Source organism: Lactuca saligna, chromosome 9, assembly GCF_052625555.1.
Source record: "Lactuca saligna cultivar CGN05327 chromosome 9, ASM5262555v1, whole genome shotgun sequence".
NCBI lineage: Eukaryota > Viridiplantae > Streptophyta > Magnoliopsida > Asterales > Asteraceae > Lactuca > Lactuca saligna.
In genome coordinates this window covers 430,669-445,092 of record NC_136425.1, presented here as the reverse complement: position 1 = coordinate 445,092, position 14,424 = coordinate 430,669, and the positions used below count along the sequence as shown (strand labels likewise).

The window sequence follows — 14,424 nt, the reverse complement described above, 5'->3', positions numbered from 1 at the left end:
AACAGTTAGTTTTTCAACTGATATGTCAAACATACCCTCCTTAATCCTTAATGTTAATTAAAAATGGTAAGTAAGAATCAGCCCCTATTAAAATGGTTAATTAGATAATGATAAAACTGGAAATATATATGAATTTAAGTGGATGGATTAACAGTTGCAGTGGAAGAATCAACCTGATTTCATAAAAGGAGATGCTAATTGAATAATTGAGTATCCTAAATCCAAGGGAGAAAATCATGTGAACCTTTGACCAGCCTCTCTCCAGCCGTGCTCTTCAAGGAAATCTTATCTCTCTCTCTCTCTCTTCCTCTTTTCTTTGGTTTTGATGATGACATTCAATGTCTTGGCAAATTGGCAATTCCCCACCCACCCTTACATATATAAATATATATGTACATGTATTCTTGCTTTTTCGTCATCCAAGGTTCTACAACTGCTTGCTCTGCAACTCCCTCCCACCTTCATCCAATCATAAACTAATTACACTGTGAGCTCCGATTTCTTATATTTTAGCAGCAACTTTAAATTTTCTATTTATTTTCTCATGGATTGTGTGATATAGAGGGAATGGAAAACAAACCATCACCTTATGTATCTATCAGTCCATTCATAATATACATACTCCTGTATCACAAGCTGGGTTTTCTTTTAACATCGATCGTCTCTTTCACCTAACTCTGCCTCCGCAGATAAATAATTTTATTTATTTATTTATTTGATCAATTCGGATTCGGTTTGGCATCTGGATCTGTTTCATCCGTTGGAATTACGCAACGTGAGTCAAACCCTAAAACCATCTAATCTAATCTGATTAACATCATTTGCCTCGTTTAATGTCTTATTGCTCTGTCTCGTACGTCTTACTTTCATTCATGGCATTTCCATGATCCGGTCCGTTTACTTTTCCTTCACACTTTCCCTGCCTTGCTTTACAGTAGATATTCCTTCTTTTAGTTTTGTTTCACTTTACTCTTTTTGTTACTAAATATTAACTCGGATTTGATTTCCCGATATTTGCATTCTGATTTTACTTTTTTTTTTCTACAGACAGGTGGTACATCATTTTGGCTGCAAATCTAGCACTTGAACGGAGTGTACAGGATGAGCTCCGGTGGTAAAGGAAAGGAAAAGGCCGAGCCCTATAACTCCACCACCACCGACGGCGCTGATGGTGATGGTGATGGTTTACAGCCTGAACAAGAATCCCGATCGGACAGGAAAAAAGAAAAAGAGACCCCCAATGCCAATAGTGTCCCATTCTACAAGCTGTTTGCTTTTGCTGATTCCACTGATTACATGCTGATGATCGCTGGTACCATAGGCGCCATCGGTAATGGAGCTTGCATGCCCCTCATGACTATTCTTTTTGGCGACCTTATAGATTCTTTTGGTGAGAACCAGAATAACGACGATGTCGTCCGTGTTGTTTCCAAGGTACGTATAACTTATATGTATGTTTAATTGGTTATTGGTGGGCTAGGCAGAATGTTTTATGACAAAGTACAAGTATTATTAATTGTTAGGTATCGCTGAAATTTGTTTACCTGGCTATTGGGGCTGGTTTGGCAGCATTCTTCCGTAAGTAGATAAAATCCTAGCTATTTCTTAAAACTTAGTTATATGGATCTATATATCAGCTTTTTCTAATTAGGCATGTTATGTATGTACGTATGTAGAGGTGTCAATGTGGATGGTAACGGGAGAAAGACAGGCTGCAAGAATAAGGAATCTGTATCTAAAAACCATATTGAGACAAGATGTGTCCTTCTTTGACAAGGAAACAAACACCGGGGAGGTTGTTGGCAGGATGTCTGGAGATACCGTCCTCATACAAGATGCCATGGGGGAAAAGGTTCTTAATTTAATTTCTATAACTAGTTACATTATTATTATTATTACTATAATAGTTGTTGGTTTTGTTTGCAGGTTGGAAAATTCACTCAGCTACTGGCAACATTTGTGGGAGGTTTTGTGATAGCATTTGTGAAGGGATGGCTTCTTACGCTTGTCATGTTAACCTCGATTCCTCCATTGGTGATTTCTGGTGGAATGATGTCACTACTTATATCCAAGATGGCATCACGGGGACAAACCGCTTATGCTAAAGCAGCCAATGTAGTCGAACAGACAATCGGCTCAATCAGGACGGTAATATATACGTATACAAATATATATATATATATATATATATATATATATGTGTGTGTGTGTGTGTATTTTCTGTATATCATCATATCATACTATATGATTGGTTTTTAAAAAAATATAAAATAAAATAGGTTGCTTCGTTCACCGGGGAGAAAAAAGCTGTTGCGGATTACAATAAATCGCTTGTAGATGCTTACAAGTCTGGTGTGAATGAAGGCCTGGCTGCTGGGCTTGGTTTTGGATCGATGATGTTGATCGTGTTCTGTAGTTATGCCTTGGCTGTTTGGTATGGTGCAAAGATGATACTGGAAAAAGGCTACACCGGGGGGGATGTGGTCAACGTAATTTTTGCAGTGCTCACCGGATCCACGTCCGTGATTTCTTTCTTTCTTTTGTCTTTCTCAAATCTCAAATCTCAACTAAATAGGTAAATAAAATAAATTGTGTGCCCTGCAGGTCTCTTGGTCAGGCGTCTCCCTGTTTGAGTGCATTTGCTGCTGGCCGAGCAGCAGCATACAAGATGTTTGAAACCATAAACAGAAAGCCTGAAATAGATGCATATGACACAAAAGGGAAAGTACTGAGTGATATCCGTGGTGATGTGGAGTTAAAGGATGTGTATTTTAGTTATCCTGCAAGACCAGATGAGGAAATATTTAGTGGCTTCTCTCTTTTCATCCCTAGTGGGACGACTGCAGCTTTGGTAGGAGAAAGTGGAAGTGGAAAGTCAACTGTGATCAGCCTGATTGAGAGATTTTATGATCCTAAAGCAGGGGAAGTTCTCATCGATGATATTAATCTCAAACAATTCCAGCTGAAATGGATAAGGGAGAAAATTGGTCTTGTTAGCCAAGAACCGGTCCTGTTTGCATCCAGCATCAAGGATAACATCATGTACGGGAAAGATGGTGCGTCTATGGATGAGATTAGAGTTGCGGTCGAGCTAGCAAATGCTGCTAAATTTATCGATAAACTGCCTCAGGTCCGTTTCTATTTGCCATTTGCCATTTGCTTTGCTTGCTTGTTATATAATATTTATTACTGATACCGATATTGATTTTGTTTGTTTGTTTAATCAGGGCCTGGACACCATGGTTGGTGAGCATGGAACACAGCTTTCTGGTGGACAGAAGCAAAGAATTGCCATAGCCAGAGCAATTCTTAAAGATCCCAGAATCCTACTCCTTGATGAAGCAACAAGTGCACTGGATGCAGAATCTGAGAGAGTTGTGCAGGAGGCGTTGGACAGGATTATGGTGAATAGGACAACCATCATCGTAGCACATCGTCTAAGCACAGTAAGAAATGCCGACATGATTGCAGTCATTCATAGGGGAAAGATGGTTGAGAAAGGTAGGTCCCTACTCCTAGTTTAATTCACATACAAAACATCATCACCATGGCTAATGGCTTATGAATCATGGGTTGCAGGATCACATTTGGAGCTAGTCAAGGATCCTGAAGGAGCATACGCTCAACTTATAAAACTGCAAGAAGTTAGTAGGGACTCAAGAAAGCAGCAGCTGGGGTCAGAGGACCCCCCAACCCCAAGTAGTGATAATAAAAGGTACCTGCGGTCGATAAGCCGAGGATCATCATCTAGCATAGGAAACAGCAGCCGGCACTCGATTTCCAACTCTTTTGGCATGCCTACACAACTCGCTGTGGCTGCTGAATCCATGGATGTTGAAGCTGCTTCAGAAGAAGAAAAGGCAGCACCCAAAGTGCCACTCCGACGACTTGCCTATCTCAACAAGCCAGAGATACCGGTGCTCATAATGGGTACCATAGCTGCTATCGTCAATGGAGCAGTCCTCCCGGTTTTTGGCATTCTGATTTCCAGCATGATCAAGACCTTCTATGAGCCCCCACATAAAATGAAAAAGGATGCTCGATTCTGGGCTCTAATGTACGTAGTCCTCGGGGTGGTATCTTTTTTAGCTTATCCTGGGAGATCATATTTTTTCTCTATTGCTGGTTCTAAGCTAATAAGAAGGATCAGATCTCTATGCTTTGAGAAGGTGATACGGATGGAAGTGGGTTGGTTTGATAAGCCAGAAAACTCCAGCGGGGCAATCGGTGCCAGGCTGTCGGCAGATGCGGCCAGCCTTCGTGGTTTGGTCGGCGATGCACTTGCTCAACTTGTTCAGGATTCATCGTCTGCTGCTGCTGGTTTAGCCATTGCATTTGTAGCATGCTGGCAGTTGGCTCTCATCATGCTTGCTCTCATCCCTCTCATAGGACTCAATGGATTTGTTCAGGTGAAATTCATGAAAGGCTTCAGTGCGGATGCTAAGATGATGTATGAGGAAGCAAGCCAGGTGGCAAACGATGCGGTTGGGAGCATAAGGACGGTCGCGTCTTTTTGCGCAGAAGAGAAAGTAATGCAACTTTACAGAAATAAATGTGAGGGTCCCAAGAAAGCGGGGATACAGCAAGGTTTGATCAGCGGGATTGGGTTTGGGGTGTCGTTTTTCTTGCTTTTCTGTGTGTATGCAGCAAGCTTTTATGCTGGGGCTCGGCTTGTTGAGGCTGGAAAGACCACCTTCTCAGATGTTTTCAGGGTATTCTTTGCTCTCACGATGGCAGCCATAGCAGTGTCCCAGTCGAGCTCATTTGCCCCAGATACAAGCAAAGCCAAGACTTCTGCTGTCTCTGTGTTTGCCATTCTAGACCGCAAGTCAGAGATAGACCCAAGTGATGAATCCGGGACGACATTGGATAATGTCAAGGGGGAAATCGAGCTTCGTCACATCAGCTTCAAGTATCCCACCAGACCTGATGTTCAGATATTCCGTGATCTATGCTTAACCATCCACAGTGGCAAGGTACCTACCTGGTTTGATTTAATCTAATTATTTACCTCTTGATGTTGATGTTGGTGTTGGTGTTGGTGTTGGTGCTGATGTTCATCAGACAGTGGCATTGGTTGGAGAGAGTGGAAGTGGGAAATCAACAGTGATCTCGCTGTTGCAAAGATTTTATAATCCAGACTCGGGCAGTATCACGCTGGATGGGATCGAGATACAAAAGTTTCAACTCAAGTGGCTGAGGCTGCAGATGGGTCTGGTGAGCCAAGAGCCAATCTTGTTCAATGACACCATCCGATCCAACATTGCTTATGGAAAAGATGGTGATGCCACAGAGTCTGAAATAATAGCTGCTTCCGAGTTGGCAAATGCCCACAAGTTCATCAGCAGCTTACACCAGGTCAGTCATCAGACCATCTATTATTTGAGTTATATATATATATATATATATATATATATATATATATATATATATATATATAATAATGGATATGAATGAAAATTTAGGGCTATGACACGGTGGTAGGGGAAAGAGGGGTGCAGATGTCGGGTGGGCAGAAGCAGAGAGTGGCGATTGCAAGGGCTATTGTGAAAAGTCCAAAGATACTATTGTTGGATGAGGCTACAAGTGCACTGGATGCAGAGTCGGAAAGGGTGGTTCAAGATGCGTTGGACAGAGTGATGGTCAACAGGACCACGGTCGTGGTTGCTCATAGGTTGTCCACCATCAAGGGAGCTGATGTCATTGCGGTGGTCAAGAATGGAGTCATTGTTGAGAAAGGGAAGCATGAAAAACTAATTAATATCAAGGATGGATTCTATGCATCTTTAGTTGCTCTTCACATGACCGCTTCCACTTAAATTTATATTTTGAGCTATTTAACCAGTTGAATTAAATTGTATTCCATTTTGTTTTTTGTAATATCCAAATATGAAGTTTGTAAAGTTTTGAAGAAAATAGAATGAACAACTGCTTTGTTGAAAACATGTCTTGAAGATTAGAATCATTTTTTGTAATATCCAAAGTATCAACATTCAACAAAGAATCATGTATTTCATTTCCTTTAACCTAAATTATTCTGTCCTGTTGGATATTACAGTTTGGTGGTTGACTACATGTAGTTTTCAAACATATTATTAGTATTTACAAAATGCATAACATAAAATAAAAGAGATTGAGAGTCATAATAACCTCTTCACAATCACAATCACAATCACATCCTCCTTATTCTTATGACTTATGAGCCAACCAGCATGATAAAAATAGAATTCCCTTTTTCCTACACGCTAGCTACTCACTGTAAACCTAAAAGCTGTGTCATATTGTTCACGTACCAAAAGAAAGTGACAAAACCAGTGTAGACCTCCTCTGTCTTTCTAAAAATACAAACAACCTGAAACTGAACTTCACGTCCCTTTTTCCAGATATCAACCTCCCACCCATCATCATAAGTATGTCATGTCAAACTTCCCTTCCTACATAATTTGATTTCCATCACCATGTATACTGAATGTTAAAAAAATAAAGCTGTCCTATCATTCACATAAGATGAGGTTGATATTTATTTTGTAAAGAATATTTGTTGTTAGCATTTTCATACAACAAAGTGATAAGCATGAATTCACCAACTATATATCTTGAGTCATTTGGAAATAAAAGATTATTTATGAGGTGAGGGGAGGGGAGGGGAGGGGATGACATACCGACTTTATTCTCTCTAAGAAGGATAAGGAAGCATCTTGCAATTAAAACTATCATGCAAAAGCTGGTTGATAGCGTCCCTGAATTTGAGATAGTCATCAATGGTGTTGTAAACCTGATGAGAAATCCTAGCATAGCCGGTGATAAAATCAGCACTACCACCCTCGACCTCCTCTGCTGCTGCTGTGTCTTTCAATGGCTGGTAGTGTATAGGAACTTCCACCTTAAATTGGTCTCTCAGATGATTTCTTAACCTAGAAGCATCACCATCGCTTAAAACCCCCAAAGACGAAGGCAGGCCGACCATGGCCATGCTAGGACACATTTCAGGAGGCGACCCCAGGCTGGTCCCCCAAGCCTTAGCCAGCATCTCTGCCATTTCAACAACAGCTTCATGATTCCTATCCCTAATTCCATCCATCCCCCCTTCAAACCTGTTGATGAAATCTATAACCTCCGGGACAAGCAACTGAGAGCTGTAATCCCGTGTACCTATCCAGGCACTCTCTATGGCGAGTCCATTTCCATATTCATGCGACACCACAGGGTGGTGCAGCTCCGAGGAGGATAAAGAAGATTTCCGGCAGTAAAGAAGAGCCACGGATGGTGGGCAGAAAAACCACTTGTGTAAGTTACTGACATAGAAATCAGCCCCTATATCCTTCACATCAACCGAGACACTACCAACCGCGTGGGCAGCATCCACAAACACCTGGCTCACTCCTTCTTCCCTGCAAATCTTTACCAACTCACGAACTGGAATTATGAGAGAGGGCATGGAGGTTATGTGATCAATTATGGCTAACCTAACTTTCCTACCGTTGGCCTTGCCCCTTGCCAAACCCTTTCTAAATTCGGAGATTATTTCTTCGTTGGACTTGATAGGGAAAGGAAGATGTACCACGATGACGGAGCCACCTGCACGGGTCACATAAGCCTCGATGGATTTCTTCACGGCTTGGAAAGCACAGTGAAGCATGACGACAGCGTCTCCTTTGTGGAAACGGCCTTCCGCGAATGCCCATCCAACCTGCTGGAGAACAATCGCTGCGGCGGTGGTGGCATTGTCAACGATTGATACTTCAGAGACGTCATCGGCGTTGATAATGTCCTTGATTAGGGTTCGGGAACGGAGGATTTGGGTAGGTAGTTGGTTGAAGAAGAAATCGTCGGGTTGTTGAAGAAACTTGAGCTGCCACCGTTTCTGGGCTGCGATGATGGAACCTGGGCAGCTGCCGAAGCTGCCGTTGTTTAGACGGGCAACGCCAGGCTGGTGATGGACGAATTCTTGTTGAATTTGGGATTGAGTAATGAATGATGATAGTTTAGGTTTCTTCGGAAGATGGATATGGTTGCTATTCTCTTCGGGGTCGTCTCTATGGTTTCTAATTTCACCCATTTTCTCTGTATCTTGTTCCTAGGGTTTCATGTGAAGGGCTGCACTGTTTGTGTCAAATTAGCGCCAGACAGAAACCGGATGCTTTTCTTTTCCAGACAGAAACCGTTTGATAATTTGGTTGTTTAATTTCTAATTTATTTTTTTAATTTGAAATGTTTCTAATTTAGTCTTTGTTTTATTTAAAAAAAATTATTTTGCTTTTAATTTTTTAATTTATTAAAACAAAGATATCTTAATCCCACCTCTCACCTTACCATACATATCCCACTATTTTTTTTTATTTAAATAATAGTTTTTTTAGGTAAGACAAAAACAAATAGTAGGGACCAAACGCATAATAAAACAAATATTATGGACCTTCCGAGTTAAAAAAAATAATTTAGGAACCAAACATGCAAATTATCCAAAACCATAGGGACCATTTGTGTAATTTACTTTTTTTTCTTTTTATTCATTAGATTTTCTTTTTATTCATTAGACTAGAGGGAGTGGGTGGGGTCTCGAGGGCACTCTCCTTACCATATAAACAGAAACACCTCCCCTGGGTACGGTAGAGAGTACACTGCGGCTTTCCAAATGACCACTCTTTCAAATAACGTGATTGGTTCCTTTTTCTTACCTCTTTTTGATTGGTCCTTTTTATTTATTAAAAAAAAAAATTAAAAAAAAAATACTCAAGTGTGGCACCATTCCGTTGGTGTGGTATGAAACCACACTTTTGTGGTAACGGGTGAGGTGTCGTTTACTTGTCACTGCGGTTTCATGAGGGAGTGCGGAACAATTCTCTCAAGCCTTATTGTGCGATCATCACATTTCTTGTGTTCAAGTCATATATATATATATATATATATATATATATATATATATATATATATATATATATATATATATAGAGAGAGAGAGAGAGAGAGAGATAGAGAGATAGAGAGAGGGGGGAGAGGAATGATCATTTGAGAGCTTATAATTTCGCGAGAACTAAAAGTTGATCATCAGATTAAAAAAATTAAGAGCTAAAATCTTTTATTGCACTTTTGTAAATAAATGGGAAAAATTAGGGGGTATGGTACTGAAATTAATCTAAGGGCATTTTGTTGGAATAGTGTCTAAGGCTATAACTATATTCGGTTGTGCATGGTCCTTTTGGGTTGCCTTCACCATAGCAACTTGAAGGATGATTTATTAAGAGAGAGTAAATATTATAAGGAATAATATTTGGCTATTTGATTAATATAAGTCATAAATTAATTGGTATTAATTTGGTGACTTAAAGAGATTAATTAAATAAGAGGGTATAAACTGTCAATTGTTTGATAGTTAGATTTTAGACTATAAATCCATTAGGATATACCTTGGACGGATTCTAAGAGCTTTAGGATAGCTCAAATCGTCCATAGGGTTATCTATGGAATGGATTTGGATAGCCTTAAGAGAAGATTATCCAATTAGGGTTTAGGGTGAAACCCTTAAGGAGTCTAATAGTATAAATAGCCCCTATGGATGAGGGAATTCGACACACAACCTTAAGCAAGGAACCTCTGGCTGAATTCCTCCCCTCTCCTCTCTCCTAAATCATCTTGCTTGCTATTGGTGTTTGTAAGCCATTAGAGGAGTGACAATTGTGACTCTAGAAGCTCCAAGACAAACAAGATCAACAAGGAATTCAAAGGTATGATTCTAGATCTGTTTCAATATTGTTATTAAACCTAATTAGCCATTATAAGTCTTGGATTCAAAAGCATGTTTATTAGAAAGCCTAGATCCAAGCATTAGGGTTTTGCATGCGCACATAGGAAAGTTCTTATGGCTAAAACCCATCAGTGGTATCAGAGCCTAGATTGGTTTTCTTTAAATTGTTGCTTGAATAACTGAAACAAACCTGCAAAATTCGATTTTTTGGGTTTTGAGTCACTGACTCGTCGAGTTCCAAGGTGAACTCGTCGAGTAGGCCTGACTCGGCGAGTCCCCTTGTGCACTCGGCGAGTCCAGGCGTCAGGAAGGGCCAGATTCGGGATTTTTTCATAATTATCTTATGGAAACTTACCTTAATCATATTAGATCAATCTAAATCCGATTTTTTGATAAATATGACTATTATCTTGATCTAATTAAAGATATTTATCATCTAATAAAATATTTAATTTCCTTATATGATAATGATTAATTATTTTGGTAATTATCTTCAAAGAAATCAAGATAAATCAAACAAAGATAATTAGAATATTAATTGTTAATTGGAATTATTTGTTATTTGATCCTTCATGTTTTAAATGTTTAAAACCTACCCTAAAGTTTTGAAATTTATATTTGTGATTAAAAGTTTTAATTTAGACAACTTAAATTTCAAACCCTAGATTTTGAAAAGTTTAAAATGCAACCCTATACTTATATGATATTACTAGAATAATATATATATATATATATATATATATATATATATATATATATATATATATATATATATATGTATAACTAAATGCTAGTCTTACCGCTAGTAGGCCTCATTCACGAAGCCGATCTATAAGGTGGGTATAAGGTTGCGGCCTATAAAATGGCGCTTAATGGGTGTACACTCACACCCACCGCTTGCTTGATTGGTGGAGAGTCGTTAGCCGAACGGGTAGGATAAGGCAACCTCATCCTCTCATTAAAAGTATAATAAGAAATACGAAGTAACTAAACTTTTTTTTAAATTTCCCAATCTTAGTTACTTTAGGAAAAGTGAATTGATGCAATCCCATGAAATTACACTTTGCACCTTGCTAAGATGTTAGTGGAGCGTGTGTGGTTTACTGGCACACTAATTGGTTCTAAGCGAAGGTGGCAAAGGGTGATTCATTGTTCATCATAGTTCGATGGAGCGTGTGTGGTTTACCGGCACATCGAATAGGTGATCGTTACAATGAAGGCACCATGTGAATTTGCATGGTAATTCACACCCGCTTTGTGATCCTCGGCATCCCAGTCACAAACAAGAGGGGCATATCGAGATTTAAACATGCCATTGAATAGATCAATGAATCTCATCCAAACCTAGGAATTCTCAAAAACACTTAGGACTAATAGTTTAAGTTTTGTGATGGAGAATTAGTGAATCGTCATTCACTTACCTTCAATTTATTTGCATGTTAGATTACGGCATCCCTTTTCTAGTATGTAAATGTTATTGTTGGATCCTAGCCCTAATTTTTCTTATTGGGTGAAAATTAGGGATTCTTATTCTAATCAATATTTGTCCTTTCTATAGATGTCAAACGCAAACAACGCTGCTGCTAGTTCTTTCACGTTGATGAGCCTTTGCCAAAAGGTCACCTTCGATGGAACGAACTTTAGCGAATGGATAAGATACATTCGCACCATTGCTCGCTATGAGGATAAAGAGTATGTCCTCGATGAGAAGCTCGAGAAAATCAACCCCGAAGTTGCTACTCCCGCCGAAATCACCGCCTTTGAAACTCATGAGCGAGATGCAACGAAAGTACATTGCATCATGATCGCCACCATGAACTCCGAATTCCAAAAGTCCTACGAGGACATGTATCCATACGAGATGCATCAAGACTTGTTGGAGAGGTACCACCAAAACGCGAGACAAGAGCGTTACGAGATCTTCACTAACATGATTTCCGCCAAGATGGGTCATGGAGAATCTCTTACCGTGCACTTGCAAAAGATGCAAAGGTATGTCGACCGCCTTCGCAAGTTAAATGTTGACTTCGGCGAAGACTTGGCGATCGACATGGTGCTTCACTCTTTGCCTCCGATGTACAATCAATTTAGGATGACCTACCACATGAACAAAGAGGAGGTCACTCTAAGTAAACTCCAAGGTCTCTTGAGGGTTGCTGAGAGCAATTTCAAGGACAAGTCTGTTGCACCAACTCCCAATCCATCCGCTGCTCCTGTCTTGGCTATTGGTCAAGGGAAGGGAAAGAAGATGAAAGCTTCTTCAAATAACTATCGAAAGGTGAAAGCCCGAGATGGTTCCTCTTCTAGTGGGACCAAAGTTGATCCCTCTAAGCCCTGCTCTAACCCGAAGGAGGCAGAGTGCCACCACTGCCACAAGATAGGACATTGGAAGAGAAGCTGCCCGGATTACCTGCAAGCCATCAAGGAAGGAAAGATCAAGCCATCTTTCGCAGGTATATATGCAATCAAATCTAACGATTCTAATCATGCTATTTCTTGGGTTCTTGACACCGGTTGTGGTTATCACATTTGTTCTAATGTGCAGGGACTAAGAAGAAGTAGGGATGTGGAGCAAGGAAGGATCAATCTAATCATGGGGAACAGAAGATCGTCGCCTGTGACCAAGATTGGAGTGTATTCTTTAGTGCTTAAGAATAATTTAGTTTTAGATTTGAACAATTGTTGCTATTCGCCAGAAATGGCTAGAAACATCATTTCATTTCATGGTTTATATAGACAAGGATTTAGATTTTCTTTTAATAATGAGAATGGTTCTATTTTGGCTTATCTAAATGGTGTCTTTTACTTTGAAGCTATACCATGTAATGGAATATATGAAACTGTTATGATTGTTGATAACTTAGGAAATGATGTTTTGAATATTGATTCTTCCACTAGTATAGATAAAGCATCCTTGTGGCATTGTCGTCTTGGACATGTCAATAAGAAACGCATAGCCCAACTCCAAAAGGATGGAGTGTTGGAGTCATTCGACCTTAGGGAAGATGACACATGCGAGTCTTGTTTACTTGGAAAGATGACTAAGTCACCCTTCACGAGTACTTGTGAAAGGGGTGAGGGACTATTAGACCTAATACATACCGATGTATGGGGACCTTTTAGATCAACCACGAAGGATGGGAACCGCTTCTATGTGACTTTTACCGATGATTATAGTAGATATGGGTATATCTATTTAATCAAGCAAAAGTCAGAAACCTTTGAAAAGTTTAAAGAGTTCAAGAATGAAGTGGAGAATCAATTGGGCAGGAAAATCAAGATGCTTCGATCCGATCGAGGAGGAGAGTACCTAAGTCTTGAATTCCACGATTATCTCAAGGAGTGTGGAATAGTTTCGCAATTGACGCCTCCTAGGACACCGCAGTTGAATGGTGTGGCAGAAAGGCGTAATCGAACCTTATTGGATATGGTTCGCTCTATGATGAGTCGTGCTTCACTACCTATCTTCTTTTGGGGGTATGCCTTAGAGACTGCCGCCCATATCCTTAACCGAGTCCCTACTAAGAAGGTTGCCAAAACACCTCACGAGATGTGGACGGGGAAAGCTCCCTCGTTGGCACATATCAAGGTTTGGGGTTGCGAGACTTTAGTAAGACGAGATACTCACGACAAGATTGAACCTCGAAGTGAGCGATGTATTTTCATCGGCTACCCGCAAACTTCCTTTGGATATCTCTTCTATAGACCGAAAGATAATGTTATCTTTGTTGCGAGGAGAGGAGTTTTCCGAGAGCGAGAACTCATAAGCCAAGGAGACAGTGGGAGGCAGATCGAACTTGAAGAGATTCAAGAATCGATAGATGAAGGAACCTCTACCGCTGGCATTCAACCCGAGGAGGAAACTCCGGTTGAACCGATTGACGAATCCTTACCTCTTAGACGTTCCGATAGAGTTAGAGTTCATCCCCAGTTTTATGGTTTTCATATTACTACCGAAGGGGACACGTATATTAGTGATGGTACACTAGTAAATCTTGATGAACCTAATAGCTATAAGGAAGCCATGGCAGGCCCGGAGTCTGCGAAATGGAAAGAGGCGATGGATAGCGAGATCCAATCCATGTACGATAACCAAGTTTGGAATTTGGTTGATTACGTGCCCGAACGTAAGACCGTAGGGTGCAAGTGGATCTTCAAGAAGAAGACCGACGTGGATGGGAACGTACACACATATAAAGCGCGATTGGTTGCGAAGGGCTTTACTCAAACTCCCGGAGTTGACTATGATGAGACCTTCTCACCAGTTGCGAAGATTAAATCTATTAGAGTGATGCTAGCAATTGCCGCATTTCATGATTATGAGATTTGGCAAATGGATGTCAAGACCGCTTTCCTTAACGGAAAGTTGGTTGAGGATGTTTACATGGCTCAGCCAGAGGGGTTTGTGGATCCGAAGCATCCGAATAGAGTGTGTAAGCTTGAGAAATCCATTTATGGACTTAAGCAAGCATCTCGCAGATGGAATCTTTGCTTCGATGAGAAAGTCAAAGAGTTTGGATTTGTACGAAGCGAAGACGAATCTTGCGTATATGTCAAAGCCAGTGGGAATATAGTAAGCTTCCTCGTTCTATATGTCGATGACATATTACTCATAGGAAACAACATCCCGACTCCGCAGGAGGTTAAGTCCTGGCTCGGGAAGTGCTTCGCTATGAAGG

At 40.3% G+C, this 14,424-nt stretch overlaps 2 protein-coding genes across 4 annotated transcripts; one reads left to right on the top strand and one right to left on the bottom strand.

Annotated features, from left to right (window-relative positions):
* Positions 1–249: 249 nt before the first annotated feature.
* Positions 250–5,943, top strand: LOC145014376 (ABC transporter B family member 11-like). Of its 2 annotated transcripts, none has more exons than XM_078972753.1 (11): positions 250–487; positions 1,048–1,434; positions 1,524–1,578; positions 1,677–1,852; positions 1,927–2,148; positions 2,280–2,518; positions 2,605–3,130; positions 3,228–3,501; positions 3,580–4,976; positions 5,065–5,358; positions 5,485–5,694. In XM_078972753.1, exons 2-11 carry the CDS (start codon positions 1,102–1,104, stop codon positions 5,548–5,550), a joined length of 3,582 nt encoding a protein of 1,193 aa, XP_078828879.1. In that variant the 5' UTR covers positions 250–487; positions 1,048–1,101; the 3' UTR covers positions 5,551–5,694. The 2 variants fall into 2 exon arrangements, with proteins under 2 accessions (XP_078828879.1, XP_078828878.1); XM_078972752.1 differs by having other exon boundaries at positions 254–487; positions 5,466–5,943.
* A 176-nt stretch (positions 5,944–6,119) lies between these two features.
* On the bottom strand, positions 6,120–8,162 carry LCD (Pyridoxal phosphate (PLP)-dependent transferases superfamily protein). Of its 2 annotated transcripts, none has more exons than XM_078972755.1 (2): positions 6,663–8,162; positions 6,120–6,465 (listed from the first exon to the last, which is right to left on the bottom strand). In XM_078972755.1, exon 1 carries the CDS (start codon positions 8,057–8,059, stop codon positions 6,677–6,679), a length of 1,383 nt encoding a protein of 460 aa, XP_078828881.1. In that variant the 5' UTR covers positions 8,060–8,162; the 3' UTR covers positions 6,120–6,465; positions 6,663–6,676. The 2 variants fall into 2 exon arrangements, with proteins under 2 accessions (XP_078828881.1, XP_078828880.1); XM_078972754.1 differs by having other exon boundaries at positions 6,120–6,434.
* Between the last annotated feature and the right edge of the window lie 6,262 nt (positions 8,163–14,424).